This window comes from Pocillopora damicornis, chromosome 7, assembly GCF_964200805.1.
Source record: "Pocillopora damicornis chromosome 7, jaPocDami1.2, whole genome shotgun sequence".
NCBI lineage: Eukaryota > Metazoa > Cnidaria > Anthozoa > Scleractinia > Pocilloporidae > Pocillopora > Pocillopora damicornis.
In genome coordinates this window covers 15,957,297-15,980,130 of record NC_142676.1, presented here as the reverse complement: position 1 = coordinate 15,980,130, position 22,834 = coordinate 15,957,297, and the positions used below count along the sequence as shown (strand labels likewise).

General features: G+C 38.5%; 5 protein-coding genes across 5 annotated transcripts; all 5 read right to left on the bottom strand.

Moving 5' to 3' along the window:
• Positions 1-1,861: 1,861 nt before the first annotated feature.
• LOC149042812 (melanocyte-stimulating hormone receptor-like) lies at positions 1,862-3,954 on the bottom strand. Its single transcript, XM_089211987.1, has one exon. The coding sequence runs from the start codon at positions 3,494-3,496 to the stop codon at positions 2,555-2,557; it is 942 nt and encodes a 313-aa protein (XP_089068113.1). The 5' UTR covers positions 3,497-3,954; the 3' UTR covers positions 1,862-2,554.
• An 18-nt stretch (positions 3,955-3,972) lies between these two features.
• Positions 3,973-6,088, bottom strand: LOC149042811 (histamine H2 receptor-like). Its single transcript, XM_089211988.1, has one exon. It carries the CDS (start codon positions 5,704-5,706, stop codon positions 4,765-4,767), a length of 942 nt encoding a protein of 313 aa, XP_089068114.1. The 5' UTR covers positions 5,707-6,088; the 3' UTR covers positions 3,973-4,764.
• Positions 6,089-7,808: 1,720 nt separating this feature from the next.
• Positions 7,809-13,772, bottom strand: LOC113682469 (adenosine receptor A3-like). The gene has a single exon (XM_089211986.1). It carries the CDS (start codon positions 9,484-9,486, stop codon positions 8,533-8,535), a length of 954 nt encoding a protein of 317 aa, XP_089068112.1. The 5' UTR covers positions 9,487-13,772; the 3' UTR covers positions 7,809-8,532.
• Positions 13,773-16,422: 2,650 nt separating this feature from the next.
• Positions 16,423-18,280, bottom strand: LOC149042810 (adenosine receptor A2a-like). The gene has a single exon (XM_089211064.1). The coding sequence runs from the start codon at positions 17,662-17,664 to the stop codon at positions 16,705-16,707; it is 960 nt and encodes a 319-aa protein (XP_089067190.1). The 5' UTR covers positions 17,665-18,280; the 3' UTR covers positions 16,423-16,704.
• Positions 18,281-19,056: 776 nt separating this feature from the next.
• LOC149042809 (adenosine receptor A3-like) lies at positions 19,057-21,436 on the bottom strand. Its single transcript, XM_089211065.1, has one exon. It carries the CDS (start codon positions 21,166-21,168, stop codon positions 20,227-20,229), a length of 942 nt encoding a protein of 313 aa, XP_089067191.1. The 5' UTR covers positions 21,169-21,436; the 3' UTR covers positions 19,057-20,226.
• Positions 21,437-22,834: the final 1,398 nt, after the last annotated feature.

Sequence of the window (22,834 nt, the reverse complement as noted above, 5' to 3'; positions counted from 1 at the left end):
GAAATTTGATGCTAGTCACTCTTAGTGTTTCGAGGGTTAGCAGCGTGTATATGTAATTTAAAAAGTGCATCCTCCAGAAAAGATGTCATCCACATAAATATTCTGTCAGGTAAATAGCTAGAGAGTCCTCAAAAGGTATTTCCCGGGTCATCTATTTCAACTGTTGGTGGATAAAATCAAAAGGTTGGTTTGGTACTTATCGATTGATAAAGTGAACTGAGAGGAAATAGAACTTCCATCGTCACCACATTTGTTTCACTAAGAGTCTTTGCTGGTGGACTGCGTTCGTCTGGACTTTCCTGACCACGACAAAATCCTTCGTTTTAAGACCTGTGCCAGCTGAAACAGAATAAAAAAAGCCTCACTGAGCGAGTTTATATCCGAAAGTAGCAAATAAACGTACGCCTTTGAGATTCAAAAAAGCTCTCAAGCATTCGGAGCGCGGCAAAATTGTTCTTGCAAAAACCGAACAAGCATGAAAGACGGAGAGGTAAAAGTCAGCACTAAGTACAGAGTACAAAACAGGAACACTAAAGAAGAAGTCGCTCAATATGTATCGCTAAACCACACCGGCGGCCAACAGTATGAACTTCCCTCTATAAACGTTAGTTTGAAATGGTTTTCCACAAACTGACCTTCGAGACACAGTCAATGAGTTCGTTTCTAAAATACGTCAAAGACAGATTGAAAGACGTTTTGTTCGTTTAGTAACTCACCTAGACTAGAATACACGACTGGAGACTTACCGATTGCGGGCAATGACCACCAATACCAAAATTTTAAACTGTGAGACAAACTAATTGCTTGGTGCCGATCACACATTTCGACGATCACGGGCCCATTCTCCCGGGGGGCGCTAAATACGTTAAGCTATTGTTCGGGATTTAGTCGCAGAATCCATGAAGAATGAAAACATTAAATAGCAAGGAAAAGAAATTTTCATTATCATTGTGAAATGCGGAGTTTAAAGATGGTCAGCAACTCCCTTCTAGCAGTACACTTATTACGATCGTCGCGTGATTTCAAAATGTAACGCGTTCCAATGCTGCGTGACAATCACCAGAAAAGGACTTCACGGTACTGAAATAAAGATATTGAATTACGCAAAAAGCCAATGGAGAAACCAGAGTAACGAATCCTTCGGGATTTGATCGGCTCATTTGCAAAAGAGAGACAAAACCAAAGCAAAGTTAAAGATGAAAATTACAGCGGAATGAAAAAAATAAAGGTTTAGCATGAGAAACAGCAGAATGAGGAACAAAGCTTTAATGTATTTACGAGTGAGCTATACTGGAAAACGAATTCCCTGTCTCTGGATCCTTCTTAGCTAAAACGACTAGCGAAGCAATAGTCTAAATTTTAAGACGGGATCTTTCATATGAAGGAAATGTGCACTCACGTAGGCGTAAATGTGCACTCACGTAGACATAATAATTCTTTATCGTAGGGCTTTTAGGAAGCAATAAAGGAAGATGGATCAAGGCTGATCTCAATTAGCCTGCGTTGCTGGCGGTCTGCGATTTTGAGAGGAAAATGAAAAATCGCCGGTTTTCATTTTTCTCTCCGCCCCCAAAATCGCAGACCGCCAGCAACACAAGCCAGATCTCAATGTGCAGGTACTCTAACATTGCTTTTCTGAAACAGATTAGGGGTGTTTATTGGAATAGGGGCACTTCTTTGAATGAGGGTGCTTACTCAATAGGGGCGCTCATTAGAATACGGGCGCCAGGTGGTAAGTAATTGAGTATATCGTCACGCAACCGCTCTGGAGAAATGCATGGCAGCAGAAAGGGATAAGAGCTAAAAAAAGCGAAATGGGAAGAGTTGAAAAGATAACAGAAGGAGAATGAGTTCAAAATCATTGTTCCATCCGTAACCTTGTTTAATTTCTATTTTATTTATTTTTTTTTTTTTCAAATGATGAAAAGGAATCGGAAGACAAAAATTGAAAACTTGGGAATTAAATATTGATACTCCACACTCACTGTGTTTAGTGGACTAGACTCCGGGTCAAGAGGTCTGGGCTCCGGCTGGATCAGTGTGTTGTGTTCTCGGGCAAAACACGCAGTTTAGTCTCACAGTGCCTCTTTTTACCCAGGAGTACAAATGGGTGGCCGGCGAATTGTTAGTGAGATCTGATAAAATGCTGGGAAAGGGGGGGGGGGGGGGTTACCGGCTTTCAAAGGACCAGCATCCCACCCAGGGGGGATTAATGATACTCCTTGTCGCTTCATGCTAAGGAAACAGGGATAACTTCCGGCTAGGTGGACCACTTGGCTCAAGTAAAGACAGTCTCCAAACTCATTGCGCAGGGCTGTTACCAGTCTCCGGCCGTCGACCACCACAGGACCCTTCCTAATATAGATCTTTCTGGGGATTCGAAAGCCCCTTTAAAAATAAAGCGTTAGTTTCTTTTCGACCCTTCCGTGAAAATTGTGACCGCCACAGAATTACACACAGTTCAGCCAATAGAGGTAGATTTCTTTTTCTACTGTCACTGTCACGCCAAATTTTACAAAGAATGAGAATTGGTAACGAAAAAATTGTTCTAACTTCAAGTAGAACAAAATACGTTTCTTATTATTTCCTTCACTACTCGTCTAACTTCACTTATCTTCCAACAGTAAAGAACCGGATTTAACGAAGAATTTAAATAAACCAGAGTCACCGTTGTCAACCAGGCAAGAAAATACGAAGGAGATGGTCTTCTGTTACCAATCAAAACTGTCATGATACTGTATGGTAGGTAACAGACAACTAATGCCAACTGAATCCACAGTGCGCTATACACTGCCTTTCTGTAACGCAGCATGTTTAGGGAAAAATAATGATTTGACTGCTGTTGGTGGTGTTGCTGCACAGTGGTATGAACACGCATTTGATGCCGCCGTAGTGTAAAAAAGATCATTGTGTACGAGATGATGGAGATTGTGACACATAATGCTATGGTTACACGCCCGCACCAAAAAGTTATAAGATGACTCTCTAGGTACGATGCTGTGGCAACACCGGAAAACACCCAAATGGCTGCAATGACCACATAAGTTCTCTTGCAAGTTACAATTTGCTTGTAACTAGAACCCAGCAACAGCGCGAGAAGTCGATCTACGCTTATTCCAGTCAATGTTAGTAAAGATACTGCTGCCACAACATAGCCGACCAAAAATGACACGGCTTCTAAGAATCGACAAAGATGCCAGTCCTCGTAAACCAGCGTCATTAGATAGGCAATATTAAGAGGTTCCACAATGATCCCAACACACAGGTCCGTTGTCGCTAAACAACGAAGCAAAAGTTTAGACGGCAGATGAAGAGAAGATTCTTTGCTAAGGGCAACTAAAATTAGTGTATTCCCAACACATGCTATTACGGAGAGGAAAATGTTGAACGCTGAAAGATAAATCAGGTGTTCGTGTATTTCTTTCGTCAAGCCTACTGGGCATCGCAAGTCTTGAAAAGCCATTGTTTGCCCTCCGTCTTCACTACCATTTCTCATTTCCAGAAGCACATTAGTTGATTGGCAGTAAAGGAAACCACTGTCAGAGCTTTGCAAGCAATTCAAAGTGGATGGAGACAGTATCCACTGATACCAGTATGATATCAGTGGAAAAAAACAGAGTATAGGATAGAAGCAATTTACGGTGCGGGAAGCAGCACTGCTGAAACACAATCCTCCTTAAGAACAACCCAAGATCGTTAAGACACTATTGATTAATTTTCCAAGGCGACACATTGAATTTAATTAGCCCCGTAACAGCTGCCATTTTCGATTTGTTTTAGAGATGTCATATTTTTGAGGAAATCCCCGACAAATATTCAAAGAGAGAATACAAATAATTCCCCTAAAGAAAAATCTTTATTTACTTTTTGTCTAAGATCAAGACTTACCTCAGTGCTGCAATAACGGAGGAGTTGTGGTAGAAGAATACGGTAGAGTTTCAATTTATGATAAAGTGTCATTGTAGCAAATTCGAGTAAAATGTGTATGTTTTTTTTAAAAGGTGATCAAACGTGGCATCGAAAACAAATACAAATGTTTGAAATGGAAAGTAAAACTAATTACGAGTATAAAAAAACAGCAATGATAACGAGAAAAATGTCTAAAGAGAAGGTAAATTTCTAACGGGTAGTTTACTTACTGCGTGTAAAATTCAACTCAAATATTCCTGATGACAACTAAGTTTCTAGCTGGCGGATCAGTCGAAAAAATTGAGGACAAGTTTTGACGACATAAGCAACGATATTTCTCCTGATTTCTCCGGGAAATAACGTGAAGCAAAATTTACGAAATCTGCAAGTTACCAGTGAACTTCGTTTTGGAAATCCTTAAAAGAATTAGGGAGATCTGATAAAATGCTGGGAAGAGGGGGGGGGGGGGTTTACCGGCTTTTAAAGGACCAGCATCTCACCCAGGGGGGATTAATGATACTCCTAGTCGCTTCATGTTAAGGAAACAGGGATAACTTCCGGCTGGGTGGACCACTTGGCTCAAGTAAAGACAGTCTCCGCACTCATTGCGCAGGGCTGTTACCAGTCTCCGGCCGTCGACCACCACAGGACCCTTCCCAGCATAGATCTTTCTAGGGATTTGAAAGCCCCTTTAAAAATAAAGCGTTAGTTTCTTTTCGATCTTTCCGTGAAAATTGTGACCGCCACAGAATTACACACAGTTCAGCCAATAGAGGTAGATTTCTTTTTCTACTGTCACTGTCACGCCAAATTTTACAAAGAATGAGAATTGGTAACGAAAAAATTGTTCTAACTTCAAGTAGAACAAAATACGTTTCTTATTATTTCCTTCACTACTCGTCTAACTTCACTTATCTTCCAATAGTAAAGAACCGGGTTTAACGAAGAATTTAAATAAACCAGAGTCACCGCTGTCAACCAGGCAAGAAAATACGAAGGAGATGGTCTTCTGTTACCAATCAAAACTGTCATGATACTGTATGGTAGGTAACAGACAACTAATGCCAACTGAATCCACAGTGCGCTATACACTGCCTTTCTGTAACGCAGCATGTTTAGGGAAAAATAATGATTTGACTGCTGTTGGTGGTGTTGCTGCACAGTGGTATGAACACGCATTTGATGCCGCCGTAGTGTAAAAAAGATCTTTGCGTACGAGATGATGGAGATTGTGATACATAATGTTATGGTTACACGCCCGCACCAAAAAGTTATAAGATGACTCTCTAGGTACGATGCTGTGGCAACACCGGAAAACACCCAAATGGCTACAATGACCACATAAGTTCTCATGCAGGTTACAATTTGCTTGTAACTAGAACCCAGCAACAGCGCGAGAAGTCGATCTACGCTTATTCCAGTCAATGTCAATAAGGATGCTGCTGCCACAACAAAGCCGACCAAAAATGATACGGCTTCTAAGAGTCGACAAAGATGCCAGTCCTCGTAAACCAGCGTCATTAGATAGGCAATATTAAGAGGTTCCACAATGATCCCAACACACAGGTCCGTTGTCGCTAAACAACGAAGCAAAAGTTTAGACGGCAGATGAAGAGAAGATTCTTTGCTAAGGGCAACTAAAATTAGTGTATTCCCAACACATGCTATTACGGAGAGGAAAATGTTGAACGCTGAAAGATAAATCAGGTGTTCGTGTATTTCTTTCGTCAAGCCTACTGGGCATCGCAAGTCTTGGAAAGCCATTGTTTGCTCTCCGTCTTCACTACCATTTCTCATTTCCAGAAGCACATTAGTTGATTGGCAGTAAAGGAAACCACTGTCAGAGCTTTGCAAGCAATTCAAAGTGGATGGAGACAGTATCCACTGATACCAGTATGGTATCAGTGGAAAGACAGAGTATAGGATAGAAGCAATTTACGGTGCGGGAAGCAGCACTGCTGAAACACAATCCTCTTTAAGAACAACGCATGATCGTTAAGACGTTATTGATTAATTTTCCAAGGCGACACAATGAATTTAATTAGCCCCGTAATAGCTGCCATTTTCGATTTGTTTTAGAGATGTCATATTTTAGAGGAAATCCCCGACAAATATTCAAAGAGAGAATACAAATAATTTCCCTAAAGAAAAATCTTTATTTACTTTTTGTCTAAGATCAAGACTTACCTCAGCGCCGCAATAACGGAGGAGTTGTGGGAGAAGAATACGGTAGAGTTTCAATTTATGATAAAGTGTCATTGTAGCAAATTCGAGTAAAAATGTGCATGTTTTTTTAATAGGTGATCAAACGTGGCATCGAAAACAAATACAAATGTTTGAAATGGAAAGTAAAACTAATTACGAGTATAAAAAAACAGCAATGATAACGAGAAAAATGTCTAAAGAGAAGGTAAATTTCTAACGGGTAGTTTACTTACTGCGTGTAAAATTCAACTCAAATATTCCTGATGACAACTAAGTTTCTAGCTGGCGGATCAGTCGAAAAAATTGAGGACAAGTTTTGACGACATAAGCAACGATATTTCTCCTGATTTCTCTGGGGAAAAACGTGAAGCAAAATTTACGAAATCTGCAAGTTACCAGTGAACTTCGTTTTGGAAATCCTTTCATTTCCGGAAATCCTTAAAAGAATAAGCTTATTAACTATTTTTTGTGTGATCATGAATAATGATCAGCAACATCAAAAAAAAAAATCATCGGACAGAGAGGGAAAATCAGGGCATTAGTCGGGGTAAGTCGATTTCACTTAAGTTATTTTAAGCTTGAATTGGGGCGGAAAGCATTATTGTTTCCTAATGTAGTTTCTTACTGCCGAAGTAAGAAAAACCATTCTCGTCGCTGTTCCCCGATACATTAATCCCATTGTTTTCTCTTGGTTAAATGACTGACAGGAAAACTTCCTAAGCAGGCTTTATGTTGCTAAGGGAGTAGGCACTGATTGATATCGTGATAAATACAAAAGTAAATTAGTTCTCTGCAAGAGAATGCCAACTGTTGATATTCTCTTGGTCCCCGGTCAATCTGTTAAAAACTATCCAGAGCATGAAGGCCTTTAATCAAATTAGCTCTCATGGTAAATTATAATAAATCGAAATAGAAAGGAGAAAAGGTTTCGACGGATGAGAACAAAAATTAGATGAAATGCGTCTACGATCCCCCACCCAGATTTCTACCTAAAAAAAATGACTGTGTATCTTACAAAAATGATTCCAAAATCTTTCAAGTAGGTGCTGACGATAAGTGCTAATTTCTTCATTTTCATTTCATTCTTGTTTGTTGATTCCATTTTAGTGTTTTTTTCAACCAAACGAAACAAAATATCTTGTTCTCTCTCTCTCTCTCTCTCTCTCTCTCTCTCTCTCTCTCTCTCTCTCTCTCTCTCTCTCTCTCTCTCTCTCTCTCCCTCTCTCTCTCTCTCTCTCTGTCTCTCTACAAGGCAAATTTTCTGACTCAGAGGAAACGTCTGAAAATGCTGTGAGCTGACCTGTCTCTGGTCAGACCAACCCTAAGTTTGTGATGAAGTAGATATCGATTGAATTTCTTAAACAGACAAAAAACCTTAAAAACCAAACCAGAGGAATCACAATCGCTAATCGGGACGAAGGAAATTCTCAAACGAAGCTAATAAGAACTTGAAGTAAAAACAAGCAAACAGCCCACACGATTGGTTTTACTTTTGTAGCTGATTGGTAGAGGGATGGTGCGAATTTTCTAGATCAATAACAGACTGTGGTGAGGTAAACCGAAGAAATCCTAGATATCTCTCCAAATTCAGTTGAATATTGCCCTGAAAATGTGGTTTCTAACCTACAGTCTTTTTTAGTGATATGGAGCTGAAACCATTAAAACACATGTACATGAGTTCACTTTCTCGCCTTTTATTGACTAATAGCCATACCATGCTCTACGCGAAGGGCGATAATTCTCCTTGCTAGCGGAAAGACAACTCTTTCCATTATAGTGACAAGTTTTTGGAAAACATAGACTCTGAGTTCAGAATGACATGACTGGGAGAATAACTGTAAAACCATGATTGAGGTTTAAGGAACCAGGTGGAAAATTGGTTGACATAATTTTGCAAAAACTAAGCTTTTGATAGAAGTCGTCACTGACTTTTATTGATTATAGTTCAATCATGTTTAAATCTGATCAAACCTACCCCTACGTTTTCTTTATTTACGAACGTACATGTGTATTAACCTTCTCAATTTATTCACTAAAAGCACGCTCTATATCTATTTTTAAAACCTGTTATTTATAAGATCTGAGAGTTTACTTGCGCGCCTCCGAGTGGAGATATATCTTTGTTATTTTCTTCCTGATTCTCATTACTGAATATAGCGCTTTTCGATTAAGAGTCCTGATAAAAAAAACTTAAGCAATATCCGAGGGACAATCAGAAGAGAGGAAAAGCGCGGGAAAACGCAGGTGACGAAGTCCTGATTGGTGTTGGTTTTGCATCTGATTGGTTCAGAGAGAGGTGCAAGTTTTCTAAGCCAATCTCAATTTAAAGAAAGTAAAACCAATGCAACTACGGATTACTTTCGACACTATTGAATATTGCTCTATCGAAGAATTTTAGAGATATAAACTAACGGTAAACTAACGCTTACGGCAAAGAAAAACGTATCTGATTGTCTTCTTTACTGCTTGTCTCACTTCACATATCTTCCAACAGTAAAGAAACGGATTTAACGATGAGTTGAAGAAAACTAGAGTCACTGTTACTCCCCAAACAACCATGTACGTTAAAGATGCATTGCGCAACCTCATACGATTGAGCAAAAGTACAACTGTGCTGTATGGTAGATGACAAGCAACTAATGCCAGCTGCACCCACAATGCACTGTAAACTGCCTTCCTGTATCGCGCCATGTTCAGTGGGACTGCTTGGCTCGACTGAGCGTGTTGAAAACGGTCTTTAACTACCATTTGGTGACGATTTAATGTATAGAATATCTTCGTATACGATGCAATAGAGATAATCAAACCTATTGGTGTAAATATACGACTGCACCAAAAAACTATTCGGTAATCGATAACGTACGATCCTGCTGCGATAGAGGACACAATCCAAAAGATCGCTAGAATGAGATATATCCGCTTCAAAGTTACAGTTTTTTTGTATCTAAGCCCCAGTAAGAGGGCAATGAGTCTGTCAACGGCTATTGCAGTGAGAGTCAACAGAGAAATTGAAGTAAGTCCGTAGCCAGTTACATAAACTGTCACAAGTAGGTATCGACAGAGAGCCCAGTGTTCATTATATACGGACATCAAGTAGGCAGCTTGGAGAGGTTCTACAATCAGACCAACGCAGAGATCAGTTGTTGCGAGACAACGATACAAGAGTTTGGACGGTGGATGAAGGGAAGAGTCCTTCCGAAGAGCAACTAGGATCAGAACATTACCTATAACTGCAGTAATGGAAAGAAAAATATTGATTGCTGAGAGGTATAGTATGTATTCCTGATTTCCATTTCTCAATGTGCTGGAGCAAAGCAGTTCCTCAAATGATTCCTTCTGTCTTACATGAACCGTTAAGTTCAGTCCCGCCATGTTCTCTGTTTCGGTAAGTTTAAGACTTCTTCTCACCCGAGGGTTTCTTTTATTGGTAAATTTATGTCTACGACTGCGTCATTACTTTATTTTTTCCAAAAATTAAACAAATGGATAAAGTGGGTGTACAATCGGTCCTCATTGCGTCTAATTATGAAGATGTATTAAGACTTTTAAAGGGAAGTACGCTAAAAATAGGATGCACATCTGGGGCTGTCATTCTAAGATCCTGGCTATATATCTCCTTAATAATGTTCCACTGGCTATAGCTATAGCGCCTTCTGATAAAAGTTGTCTTTCCTTACCCCTTTCGTAAAATGCTCATTCTACGAGTTAAATCAGGACAGTCAACAATACCAGGAAGGCATTAGTTTTCTGTTAAATGTTGTTGGGATTTTCCACCAAGAAGACAACTGAAAGTTAACGAGTTTATGCTGACAACCGATATTGGATCGTAAGTTCTGAAGAAGGCATGTGTTCTTTGAACTCAAAGATAATATTGGCCTAGATATATGAGAACTGTTTGAAGCCGTGGAAGAAAAACGCGTTGCTTGTTAGTGATCGACAATAACTGGTTAAAATGGAATATGATGAGTTTGGGAGATAAAGAGCAGAGTTCTTCGAAAGAAGTCGGTAATAGTTCGTAATTGAGAACTGGTCAGAAGCAACGCGAGGCGGAAAGAAGCTTTTAGCACCTTTCATTTGCTAGTTCGTTAAATACTCTTAATTGACATCAGCGGTCATAATTGCATGGAAATGTTCCTAAAGTTATTAACACTGACGACTAATTTCTGTTCTCAAAGACAGCCAATAATCCCCCACAACAATTTATCTTGCCAGTCAAGGGATTTTGAAAATTGAAGGTTTTTAATTTCTTGCTTCCTTTCGCTCCCATACTATTAAATTGGGTTTAAGGGCATTTTCATTCTTTGAATATGCTAAATGACCTTGACATTGAATAATGAACGCTTTGCTGTAAATAAGCGCTAAGGATCAACAACAAAAACACAAAAAGCACAAAAACATCTGTGACTTTATATACATTGATTTACAAAGTCCTTGTTGCCCATTGAAGAGACACATGAATGAATATTACGCCACTTATAATCAGCGACTTATTTAAATACTTCCTGATCACTGAAAAAGTTCCGGGGTGCATATGAACAGATATTACTTAAAAGCTGCATGATATTTTAAAGAAAGAAAATTAGCATGTTCACTTTATAAAGGACACGTCAAGAGCAGTATGAAGAATTTTAGAGTGAAATATGGAAAAAAAAACTGTGCATCAAACAGTGCCCGTTAAGTAGCATTTTCACATTTCATCCTTGTGATGGACATGGCATTTTAAGTAACATTTTCCCGACTGTCCGTATTTCATTTCTTTTCTTTTTTTCTTTTTTTTTCTTTTTTTTTTTTTGAAAAATTGTACCAGAGCACAGCTACTCTATTAAATAGATTCGATGATTTCCTGTGCACTTAGCCTATTTTTTAAGATCACTTTAAAGTAGAAGATATCTAGAAAATTGTCAAATTGGTAGAGACGTAGTCTATAAAACCTCGCTGAAGAGCGTTTAAATGTCAATTGTGATGGAAGACTTGGGAATTCTAGTGTCAATTTGTCGGCGATGAGCGCCATGAGCAGAAACTGATGAAAAAAATGTTAGTTACTGTGTGTCAAGTGTGTTAATTTGGTAACATATCAATATACATTTTTCCTAGCTGAACTATGTAGGCATAAATTACCGCATTGGACGTAAGCGGCAAACATACGCACGTGCACATGAAGAAACCACAATAAGCACGCTACTAATGATCAAATGATATTAAGTGCTTTCGGTATTGTTAGTTACCCGCGGTTTTCAGCTTCTAACTGCTCGCTGTAAGTTTAAGTACTACGGAAGCCTATTTAATCTTAACTAGTTGCTTTGTCACTGGTTTAAAAAATGGCTTTCTGGGTGATACGATTCAATGTCACCATCGAAAATCTAACATGGGATCTTTGCCGCAGCGTGAGGTCTGCCTGCCTTGATTTAAAACAATTATAATCGGTGGCAGTGCCTGTCGCTATGGAAACTGTGTTGTTTGCCCGGTAGCCTCACGTGAATGGTGTATTACGTAATGAGCAAAAAGGAGTTATTTGTTGTTTTCTAGGTGACTAACTCTTTGATGCTTTTTAAAAACCTGCCAGTCATTAATGGACTTAAAAGCCCCGTACCCTCTTTTTTACGACTAACATGCAGGTGGCGGTAAGTCTTGTTTATTCAGCAGTTCGCTGAAAATCCTTTTAGATGCGTAGTGCACCCGCCATTGGTTGTTCTATGTTTCGTGATCTGACGTGAGTGTATTCACTAAGATGTACAATAAAGTTTTGTTTTCCTAGATTTTTAAGTTGATATAGATAAAAATTGAACCTGTCTTTTACTGTCTTCTTTTAATTTTCATTTTAAAAGGTTATATTCAATATTTCAAGTGAGTATATATGCCCCTTTTTATAATGACCCGTCTGCTTTTAAAGTTATTTTTATCTGCACTAAGCCTTATGAGTTACATGTTTTTTCATTGCAATCATCACGAGAGAAATTGTGTCGTGTTGTTTCCTCACTTGCCAATGTCTTTGTTTTCAAGGCATTTGCTTCGTTGCGCTAAGGTCTAATAACAAATTTCGTATAATTATCACCACGAGACGAGTTAGATCCTATTGCCTTACTAATAAACTTTTTCCCGCTTCGAAAACGGTTTTAAAATATTTTTTGCCTTAAATGGACTGATGAGACGTTCAACGCGCATTTCTTCAATTACATCGTTTTCCCTGCTTCAAAACCGATTTGTCCACGCACGCCGCAGCTTCAACCACAATTTTGCAATATTACGTACAAGATAGACGCTGTGAGCGTTTTGCCTTACTAGTTAAGATTTCTCATGGCCTACTTTTTAAACAGGTTTTTCTGCACACGGGTATTATCAATGATACCTTTCAATTTCAGCAACACGACCACAGCTGCAAGAATAAATGCCTCGCTTAGAAAAAAGTGTATTATTTGCGAGGGTTCAGTAATAATTTTGTATTACTATGATATGAACAGCGTAGATATGAGGATATCTCCTTTTTTAACGATTTCTTTGTTTTCTAAAAACACTTTAGATACTCAAGGACTCGATGAAGACTTTGAGATTCTCTTAATTTGAGAGAGGCTGTGGATAAATTGCCTCCCTTCTTAATTTCAACCTGCGTCTTAACTGAGTAGTTTCTAAGCCTGACTAGAGTTTTAGGAGAACTTCTGAATTATTCTCAAGAAAAGAAAAACATTGGGGGCATATCGCTACAATTATTAACTCCTGTCACAGTTTTTACGCTAGAGGAGAAGGATATTCACGATGCTGTGTATGAACCTGAAACGAGCCGGATATAAAATTTTCTTACATGCCCTCGGTCACTGAAGGGACAAGTTGAAGGAGGCAGGCGTCATCTTCATGTGAGGCTTGGGTATGTGAGGCATGTGTCATCTTCAGCTAGTGTAAGTGTATAGATGATGCTAATTCTGAGAGAATAATAGAATGACCTTATTTATAGATAAAGAATGGATCGCGGAGTCTAATAAGACGAACTGAACAATGTGCTAAGTCGATAAACAGCAAAGGAACTGTTTGATAGTCTCCTTTACCGCTTGTCTAACTGAACTTATCTTCCAGCAGTAAAGAAAAGGATTTATCGCCGAATTAAGATAAACACAAGTGACGGAAGAAACAAGAATAACAAAGTTTGCCGGAGACACTTTGCCATTCATCCGCACACCCATTACACTGTAAGGCACGTAACATATAACCAATGCCAGTTGCAGCCATAGAGTACCGTACACTGCCTTTCGGTATCGACATAAATTCAAAGGCGCCGATTGATTTAGTTGCTGTTGTTGTCGAGGAATAATATGTATTTGATTCTGGTTGCGAAAAAGTGAGTGGACAATTTTTGCATACGAGAAAGTGGTAATTACCAGACATGACGGTAAGGCAATATAGCCATACCACAGAGTAATCCTGTAATCTTTAAGGTACAATGTCCCCGCAAGCGTGGAAATAAACCAAAAAGTAATCACCACGGCATACGTTCGTGTTAAAGTTACAACTTGTTTGTGTCTCAGCCCAAGTATCAGCGCGAGGAGTCTGTCCACACTGATTGCAGTCAGTGTTAACATGGACACCGACGTCAAAGTATAGCCTGTTATAAAGGTCGTGTTAAGAGCATAGGGACAAAGATTCCAATCCTTGTAAACCAGCGACAGCCAGTAAACGGCTGAGCGGAGAAATCCAATTTAGCACAGAGTTTGACGGGATTTTTAAAATATGTTTTTCGAGTATACTATCAACTTAAAGTAACTTTCTCGGAAGGTCTCAGTTTTTAGGTTCATTTCTATGCAAAATTGCGTTTGTCTGTTTATTATCCCAAAGTTATCATAGAGATGAATCATTGCAACAGCGAAATAGACAAGGTGGATTACTCCAGGCCTGGCATTTCCAATTTTAATTATTAAGAGTAAATACAAAAAAGAAAAGAAAAATGGATCAACGTTAGAACAGATGGCAAAATATTATTTTAATATCACGATGTGTATTTGTTCTGCTAATCATTGTCCCTTCTTTTGGTTTTTTGAGTGGAAAAAAAAAACGGCCAGAGACACGAAAACACTGTTGTGTCGCAAGCTAAGAAATACTTCAGAGTAATAGCGTATTTAGACCTATTTACCTTTTCATAATAATTGTTTCGCCTCTTGTCACTTAGGTACAGTCTTTTTTCGTTGACAACAAGTCAATGAATTTCTGTGATATTGTAGGAGTTTAAGCATTTTCTGAGTTCTCCTTTTGTAGTTTCCACACAAAGAACTACAAAAGACTTAACTCACGCCAAGTAAGCCATTTTCTAAGAAAAGGACAACAAACATCTGGCACCAACAGTTATCATAACCGCTGAGCAAAAGTCTCTTTGTATGGGCTGTGCTGTTTTGTCAAGTGAATGAAAGCAAAGAAAACTGATTTGACTGTTCTCTCGCTCAACAAAGCAAAAGTTTTATAAACATTTGTGCGTTCGCACCAACTGTATTGAAAGTGATTCGGCATGTGACAAAGTAAAACTATTTACTTTGCGCCTGTGAAATAGACCAGGTGAAGGAAATCCTTGTTATAACTGCTCTTTTAAATTTAAGATGATTTTGATTCAAAGGTTTCGGAGATTTTTATGGAATATGAAAAAATGGGCCAAAGCATGGTCTTCTACGTCATAGCTTTGATTGAAGCACGGCACCTTATTTTGTAAAATTTAGACGGGTGCGATATTTGACGTTTGGCAAATAAAGACAAGAGCTTTCTTTCTGGGATCCAGAATATTCTTTGGGAGAAAGCAATCCCGTCTTCCAATTCAAGCTTTATTTTTCAAGTTCTTGAGCTTGCGAGAGACTGACGCTAGTAGTTGTCCTATCTGAACTTAGCCACCACGGCGCTCAAGAAATGATTTTGGTTCTAAAAAAGCAGCTCGAGTCAATTTATATGAGAGCGAACTGATCGCTCAACAAATTTTATCCTTCACCATATTTGGCAAACTTGCACTGCAAATCCAGTTAAGGCAGTCTCGGTGTATGTTTGTTTTTTACATAAATAAGGATACTTTCAAGTAGGATAAGTATTTTCATCGAAAAAGTCAAAAAGGAGAAATTAGAAAAAAATTGATCAAGAAAATATTGCTGATTCTTAAGGTCTAAAAAAACTTTCTGTATTCCTTTAATTAACGTACGAGACGACCACCCACGACGAGTGTTAGAGCGTGCATTAACATTAATAACACGCGTAGACACTTCTTCCCACTTTACTAGAAATTATTGCAATGAATCGATTCTATTTCTAAAGCTTATTAATTTTTTTTTTATCATGAGTGTTTCATCTTTGTACCTGTATTGGAATCTGGACTCGTTATACTTAAACCAACCTCAGACTCTTTGCGAGCAAACATACACATCATGTACGTATTATAAAATATCCCTTTCAAGGGCGACGATAGGTGAAGGCTTTAGTACCGGTTTGGAATCTACCAACTCATTTTTGAAGGACAATCGATTCCTCAAGATAAAAATATCAGTGAATTATTATTCAAATATAGCTTTATTCCGGGAAGAATTGGAATCAGTGGTAAGATTTGCAGGATGTTTTAAATAGCAAAATAGGCAAGTCGCCCAAGGGATGGCTAGGGGCCACCCTGGCTTTTCAAACATGGTCTTTAGACTTCATAATCACACTATAACTTCAAATGTACTCTAAAAGTAAATGTACTGCTCGCTATATTTCCTTGTCAGCAACTCGTTTAATGATAAAATGAAGAGATAAAAAAATATGAAGACATGTTTTCTCTCAGTAAGTACGAAGAATTTTTTTCTTCCAACACCTAGTAGAAACATAATGAACCAGAGACGATGTAGTTGAAACGAAACGCAATGTGATTGCAGAGGGTTAAATTGATCACTGTCGCAATATCCGCCACCAAATCGAGCACAAATAACTAAAATCTAAATAATTTCAATTCATTTGCATCATTTCAGCAACAAGGATGAGTGAGGACAGCAAAAGCACAACAAGCTGGGTCCGCTCTCTTGCTTTCAAGCGAACTATTTACTCTTTGACCCATAAGAGTGACTAGTATGTTGTTTCTCTTCACAGTATCATCTCCAAACCACACATGAAGGTTATATGAATAAACGGAATGATCACCAACTAAAGAAGCTCTTGATTGTTAAAGAAATTCTTCAAGTCAGCACCATGCCTGGGAAATGTATAGAGAACTGTATGGAGAATATGCATACTGATATTAGGGTGTAAAGGGTTATTGGATAAACTTGGCAGATGCCTTAATCAATTTCATCTGAAGACCTTTCCGCAATAGACTCCAGAACGTTTAATGATGGACACATTTTTATTGATCCTTTTCAAAGTTTCAGAGAAACGTCAGTAGCCATGATGCTTGCTTAGAAGAAAAGCAAACTCTTTAAAAAGCATCCTCTAAAAAATTACACTAAAAAATTTACTTATGATTTGTGGAACAAAAAAATTTCTGTTTTTTCTGGTCTTGGATGTATACTTCGTGCACAAACTTAGTGATCAGTGAAGATGACATGAAATGATTTGCAATCTTGATTGTTTACATGCCTAAAATTTGTGAAAATGAGTGCTTTTTTATTAATCGACATTGATAAAACTGCACATGCAGCAAAGCGCTTGGCGAATTGTCTCTTTTACTACTTGTCTCACTTCAGCAATCTTCCAGCAATAAAGAAATGGGTTAAGTGATGAGTTTAAATACACTAATGAAACTGATGCTGCCCAAGCCAGAAAATACGATGAAGACATTGTTATGTTACTTCGTAAGGCCATCACAACAAGATATGGAAGATAACAGAGAACCATTGCAAGCTGAACCCACACTGCACTATGCACTGCTTTCCTGTATCGCACAATGTCAAGTGGGACGGTTAACTTTAGATGTTCTTGCTGCAGACGTTCATGAACTTCAGTTTGACGGCGACGAAGCTGGAGGAAAATGTAAGTGTATGAGACGGCTGTGATCGTAAGACAAAATACTGTAGCAATACGGCCATACCAAATAGTGATACGGTGGCTTGCGAGGAACAATAGGGCAACGACACAGGAAACTACCCAAAAGATCGTTATAACTGCATATGTTCGCTTTAATGTTACAACCTGTTTATACCTTAGCCCAAGTAAGAGAGCGAGAAGCCTGTCCACACTTATCGCAGTCAACGTTAACAAAGATACTGACGTCAACACGTAGCCTACCATAAAGGATGCACTTGTTGAGAACCGACAAACATCCCAGTCTTCATAAAGCAGAGACATCCAAGAGGCAACGTTGAGGGGTTCTGCAATTAGGCCAAGACAAAGATCAGTTGTCGCCAAATTATGAAACAAAAGCTTCGACGGCGGATGTAGGGAAGATTCTCTCCGAAGAGCGACGAAGATCAGAGTATTCCCAAGAACTGCAGCAATGGATAGGAAAATATTGACCGCTGATAAAGACATCAGATGTTCATGAATACCGCTTGTAAAATCTGTTGAGCATCGCAGTTCTTCAAAGGACATATTATCTTTTCTATACTCAGGATGGTTTGTCATCGCCATTGTCCCTTGCAGAGAGGTTTCAGTGCATTCGCTCGAGCCGAAGAATGATTAGTTATTGCCGAAGTGATCGGCAATAACTGGTTAAAATCGAATATGATGAGTTTGGGAGATAAAGAGCAGAGTTCTTCAAAAGAAGTCGGTAATAGTTCGTAATTGAGAACTGGTCAGAAGCAACGCGAGGCGGAAAGAAGCTTTTAGCACCTTTCATTTGCTAGTTCGTTAAATACTCTTAACTGACATCAGCGGTCATAATTGCATGGAAATGTTCCTAAAGTTATTAACACTGACGACTAATTTCTGTTCTCAAAGACAGCCAATAATCCCCCACAGAGTACAGCTACTCTATTAAATAGATTCGATGATTTCCTGTGCACTTAGCCTATTTTTTATGATCACTTTAATGTAGAAGATATCTAGAAAATTGTCAGATTGGTAGAGACGTAGTCTATAAAACATCGCTGAAGAGCGTTTAAATGTCAATTGTGATGGAAGACTTGGGAATTCTAGTGTCCATTTGTCGGGGAGATAAAGTTTCGCCATGAGCAGAAACTGATGAAAAAAATGTTAGTTACTGTGTGTCAAGTGTGTTAATTTGGTAACATATCAATATCCGTGTAATCCGTTTATGGTGAATTTTAATAGCCATCATTTTTCCTAGCTGAACTATGTAGGCATAAATTACCGCAGTGGACGTAAGCGGCAAACATACGCACGTGCACATGAAGAAACCACAATAAGCACGCTACTAATGATCAAATGATATTAAGTGCTTTCGGTATTGTTAGTTACCCGCGGTTTTCAGCTTGTGACTGCCCGCTGTAAGTTTAAGTATTACGGAAGCCTATTTAATCTTAACTAGTTGCTTTGTCACTGGTTAAAAAAATGGCTTTCTGGGTGATATGATTCAATGTCACCATCGAAAATCAAATATAGGATCTTTGCCGCAGCGTTAGATCTGCCTGCCTTGATTTAAAAGAATTATAATCGGTGGCAGCGCCTGTCGCTGTGGAAACTGTGTTGTTTGCCCGGTAGCCACACGTGAATGGTGTATTACGTAATGAGCAAAAATGAGTTATTTGTTGTTTTCTAGGTGACTAACTCTTTGATGCTTTTTAAAAACCTGCCAGTCATTAATGGACTTAAAAGCCCCGTACCCTCTTTTTTACGACTAACATGCAGGTGGCGGTAAGTCTTGTTTATTCAGCAGTTCGCCGGACGAAAATCCTTTTAGATGCGTAGTGCACCCGCTATTGGTTGTTTTATGTTTCGTGATCTAACGTTAGTGTATTCACTAAGATGTACAATAAAGTTTTGTTTTCCTAGATTTTTAAGTTGATATAGATAAAAATTGAACCTGTCTTTTACTGTCTTCTTTTAATTTTCATTTTAAAAGGTTATATTCAATATTTCAAGTGAGTATATATGCCCCTTTTTATAACGACCCGTCTGCTTTTAAAGTTATTTTTATCTGCACTAAGCCTTATGAGTTACATGTTTTTTCATTGCAATCATTACGAGAGAAATTGTGTCGTGTTGTTTTCTCACTTGCCAATATCTTTGTTTCCAAGGCATTTGCTTCGTTGCGCTAAGGTCTAATAACAAATTTCGTATAATTATCACCAAGAGACGAGTTACTAATAAACTTTTTCCCGCTTCTAAAACGGTTTTAAAATATTTTTTGCCTTAAATGGACTGATGAGACGTTCAATGCGCATTTCTTCAATTACATCGTTTTCCCTGCTTCAAAACCGATTTGTCCACGCACGCCGCAGCTTCAACCACAATTTTGCAATATTACGTACAAGATAGACGCTGTGAGCGTTTTGCCTTACTAGTTAAGATTTCTCATGGCCTACTTTTTAAACAGGTTTTTCTGCACACGGGTATTATCAATGATACCTTTCAACTTCAGCAACACGACCACAGCTGCAAGAATAAATGCCTCGCTTGGAAAAAAAGTGTATTATTTGCGAGGGTTCAGTAATAATTTTGTATTACTATGATATGAACAGCGTAGATATGAGGATATCTCCTTTTTTAACGATTTCTGTGTTTTCTAAAAACACTTTTAGATACTCAAGGACTCGATGAAGACTTTGAGATTCTCTTAATTTGAGAGAGGCTGTGGATAAATTGCCTCCCTTCTTAATTTCAACCTGCGTCTTAACTGAGTAGTTTCAAAGCCCAACTAGAGTTTTAAGAGAACTTCTGAATTATTCTCAATAAAAGAAAAACATTGGGGGCATATCGCTACAATTATTAACTCCTGTCACAGTTTTTACGCTAGAGGAGAAGGATATTCACGATGCTGTGTATGAACCTGAAACGAGCCGGATATAAAATTTTCTTACATGCCCTCGGTCACTGAAGGGACAAGTTGAAGGAGGCAGGCGTCATCTTCATGTGAGGCTTGGGCATGTGAGGCATGAGCATGTGAGGCATGTGTCATCTTCAGCTATTGTAAGTGTATAGATGATGCTAGTTCTGATAGAATAATAGAATGACCTTATTTATAAATAAAGAATGGATCGCGGAGTCTAATGAGACGAACTGAACAATGTGCTAAGTCGATAAACAGCAAAGGAACTGTTTGATAGTCTCCTTTACCGTTTGTCTAACTGAACTTATCTTCCAGTAGTAAAGAAAAGGATTTATCGCCGAATTAAGATAAACACAAGTGACGGAAGAAACAAGAATAACAAAGTTTGCCGGGGACACCTTGCCATTCATCCACACACCCATTACACTGTAAGGCACGTAACATATAACCAATGCCAGTTGCAGCCATAGAGTACCGTACACTGCCTTTCGGTATCGACATAAATTCAAAGGCGCCGATTGATTTAGTTGCTGTTGTTGTCGAGGAATAATATGTATTTGATTCTGGTTGCGAAAAAGTGAGTGGACAATTTTTGCATACGAGAAAGTGGTAATTACCAGACATGACGGTAAGGCAATATAGCCATACCACAGAGTAATCCTGTAATCTTTAAGGTACAATGTCCCCGCAAGCGTGGAAATAAACCAAAAAGTAATCACCACGGCATACGTTCGTGTTAAAGTTACAACTTGTTTGTATCTCAGCCCAAGTATCAGGGCGAGGAGTCTGTCCACACTGATTGCAGTCAGTGTTAACATGGACACCGACGTCAAAGTATAGCCTGTTATGAAGGTCGTGTTAAGAGCATAGGGACAAAGATTCCAATCCTTGTAAATCAGCGACAGCCAGTAAATAACTTGGAAAGGCTGTGCAATAACGCCAACACAAAGATCAGTGGCGGCCAGACAACGAAGTAGGAGTTTTGAGGGCGGACGAAGGGAAGATTCCTTCCGCAGAGAAACAAGGATTAGAGTATTTCCAAGAAATGCAGTAACGGCCAAAAATATGTTAAGCGCTGAAATGGACGTCAATTCTCCATGTATTCCGTTTGTCCAGCCTTCCAAGCACCGCAGTTGTACAAGGGTTTTAATTTTTTCATCTACACTTGAGTTTGCCTTTACCATTATCGTCGCTCCATTATGTGTACATCATGTGAGGTTACAATGTTTATCTAGTTCTTAACTTACATCGCGAGCTAGGTCTCTATTTTTAATAGCTTTTCACCTGTCGTTACGTATTCAAACATACGAGACAGAAATTTTAATCCAACAAACGTTTGCCGTCGTAAACTAAGATGACGGTGAGCGGAGAAATCCAAATTAGCACAGAGTTTGACGGGATTTTTAAAATATAATTTTCGAGTATACTATCAACTTAAAGTAAATTTCTCGGAAGGTCTCAGTTTTTATTTTTTTCATTTCTCTGCAAAATTGCGTTTGTCTGTTTATTATCCCAAAGGTATCATAGAGAGGTATCATTGCAACAGCGAAATGGACAAGGTGGATTACTCCAGGCCTGACATTTCCAATTTTAGTTATTAAGAGTAAATACAAAAAAGAAGAGAAAATTGATCAACGTCAGAACAGATTGCAAAAGATTATTTTAACATCACGATGTGTATTTGTTCTGCTAATCATTGTCCCTTCTTTTGGTTTTTTGAGTTTACTTACCTTTTCATAATAATTGTTTCACCTCCTGTCACTTAAATGCAGTATTTTTTCGTTGACAACAGGTCAATGAATTTCTATGATATTGTAAGAGTTTAAGCATTTTCTGGGTTCTCCTCCTGTAGTTTCCACACAAAGAACTACAAAGGACTAAACTCGCGCCAAGTAAGCCATTTTTCAAGAAAAGGACAACAAACATCTGGCACCAACAGTTACCATAACCGCTAAGCAAACGTGTCTTTGTATGGGCTGTGCTGTTTTGTCAAGTGAATGAAAGCAAAGAAAACTGATTTGATTGTTCTCTCGCTCAACAAAGCAAAAGTTTAAAAAGCATTTGTGCGTTCGCACCAACTGTATTGGAAGTGATTCGGCATGTGACAAAGTAAAACTATTTACTTTGCGCCTGTGAAATAGACCAGGTGAAGGAAATCCTTGTTATAACTGCTCTTTCAAATTTAAGATGATTTTAATTCAAAGGTTTCGGTAATTTTTCTGGAATATGAAAAAAGGGGCCAAAGCATGGTCTTCTACGTCATAGCTTTGATTGAAGCACGGCACCTTTTTTTGTAAAATTTAGACGGGTGCGATATTTGACGTTTGGCAAATAAAGACAAGAGCTTTCTTTCTGGGATCCATATTTTTAGGAGAAAACAATCCCGTCTTCCAATTCAAGCTTTATTTTTCAAGTTCTTGAGCTTGCGAGAGACTGACGCTAGTAGTTGTCCTATCTGAACTTAGCCACCACGACGCTAGAGAAATGATTCAGCTCGAGTCAGTTTACATGAGAGGGAACTGATCGCTCAACAAATTTTATCCTTCACCATGTTTGGCAAACTTGCACTGTAAATCCAGTTAAGGCAGTCTCGGCGTATGCTAGTTTTTACATAAATAAGGATACTTTCAAGTAGGATAAGTATTTTCATCGAAAAAGTCAAAAAGGAGAAGTGAACAGAAAAAAATGATCAGGAATATATTGATGATTCTTAAGGTCTAAAAAACTTTCTGTATTCCTTTAATTAACGTACGAGACGACCACCCATGACGAGTATTAGAGCGTGCATTAACATTAAATAAACGCCTAGACACTTCTTCCCACTTTACTAGAAATTATTGCAATGAATCG

Excerpts from the sequence above, each read along its gene's own strand:
- LOC149042812 (XM_089211987.1), bottom strand. The coding sequence starts at position 3,496 with ATGAGAAATGGTAGTGAAGACGGAGGGCAAACAATGGCTTTTCAAGAC.
- LOC149042811 (XM_089211988.1), bottom strand. The coding sequence starts at position 5,706 with ATGAGAAATGGTAGTGAAGACGGAGAGCAAACAATGGCTTTCCAAGAC.
- LOC113682469 (XM_089211986.1), bottom strand. The coding sequence starts at position 9,486 with ATGGCGGGACTGAACTTAACGGTTCATGTAAGACAGAAGGAATCATTT.
- LOC149042810 (XM_089211064.1), bottom strand. The coding sequence starts at position 17,664 with ATGGCGATGACAAACCATCCTGAGTATAGAAAAGATAATATGTCCTTT.
- LOC149042809 (XM_089211065.1), bottom strand. The coding sequence starts at position 21,168 with ATGGTAAAGGCAAACTCAAGTGTAGATGAAAAAATTAAAACCCTTGTA.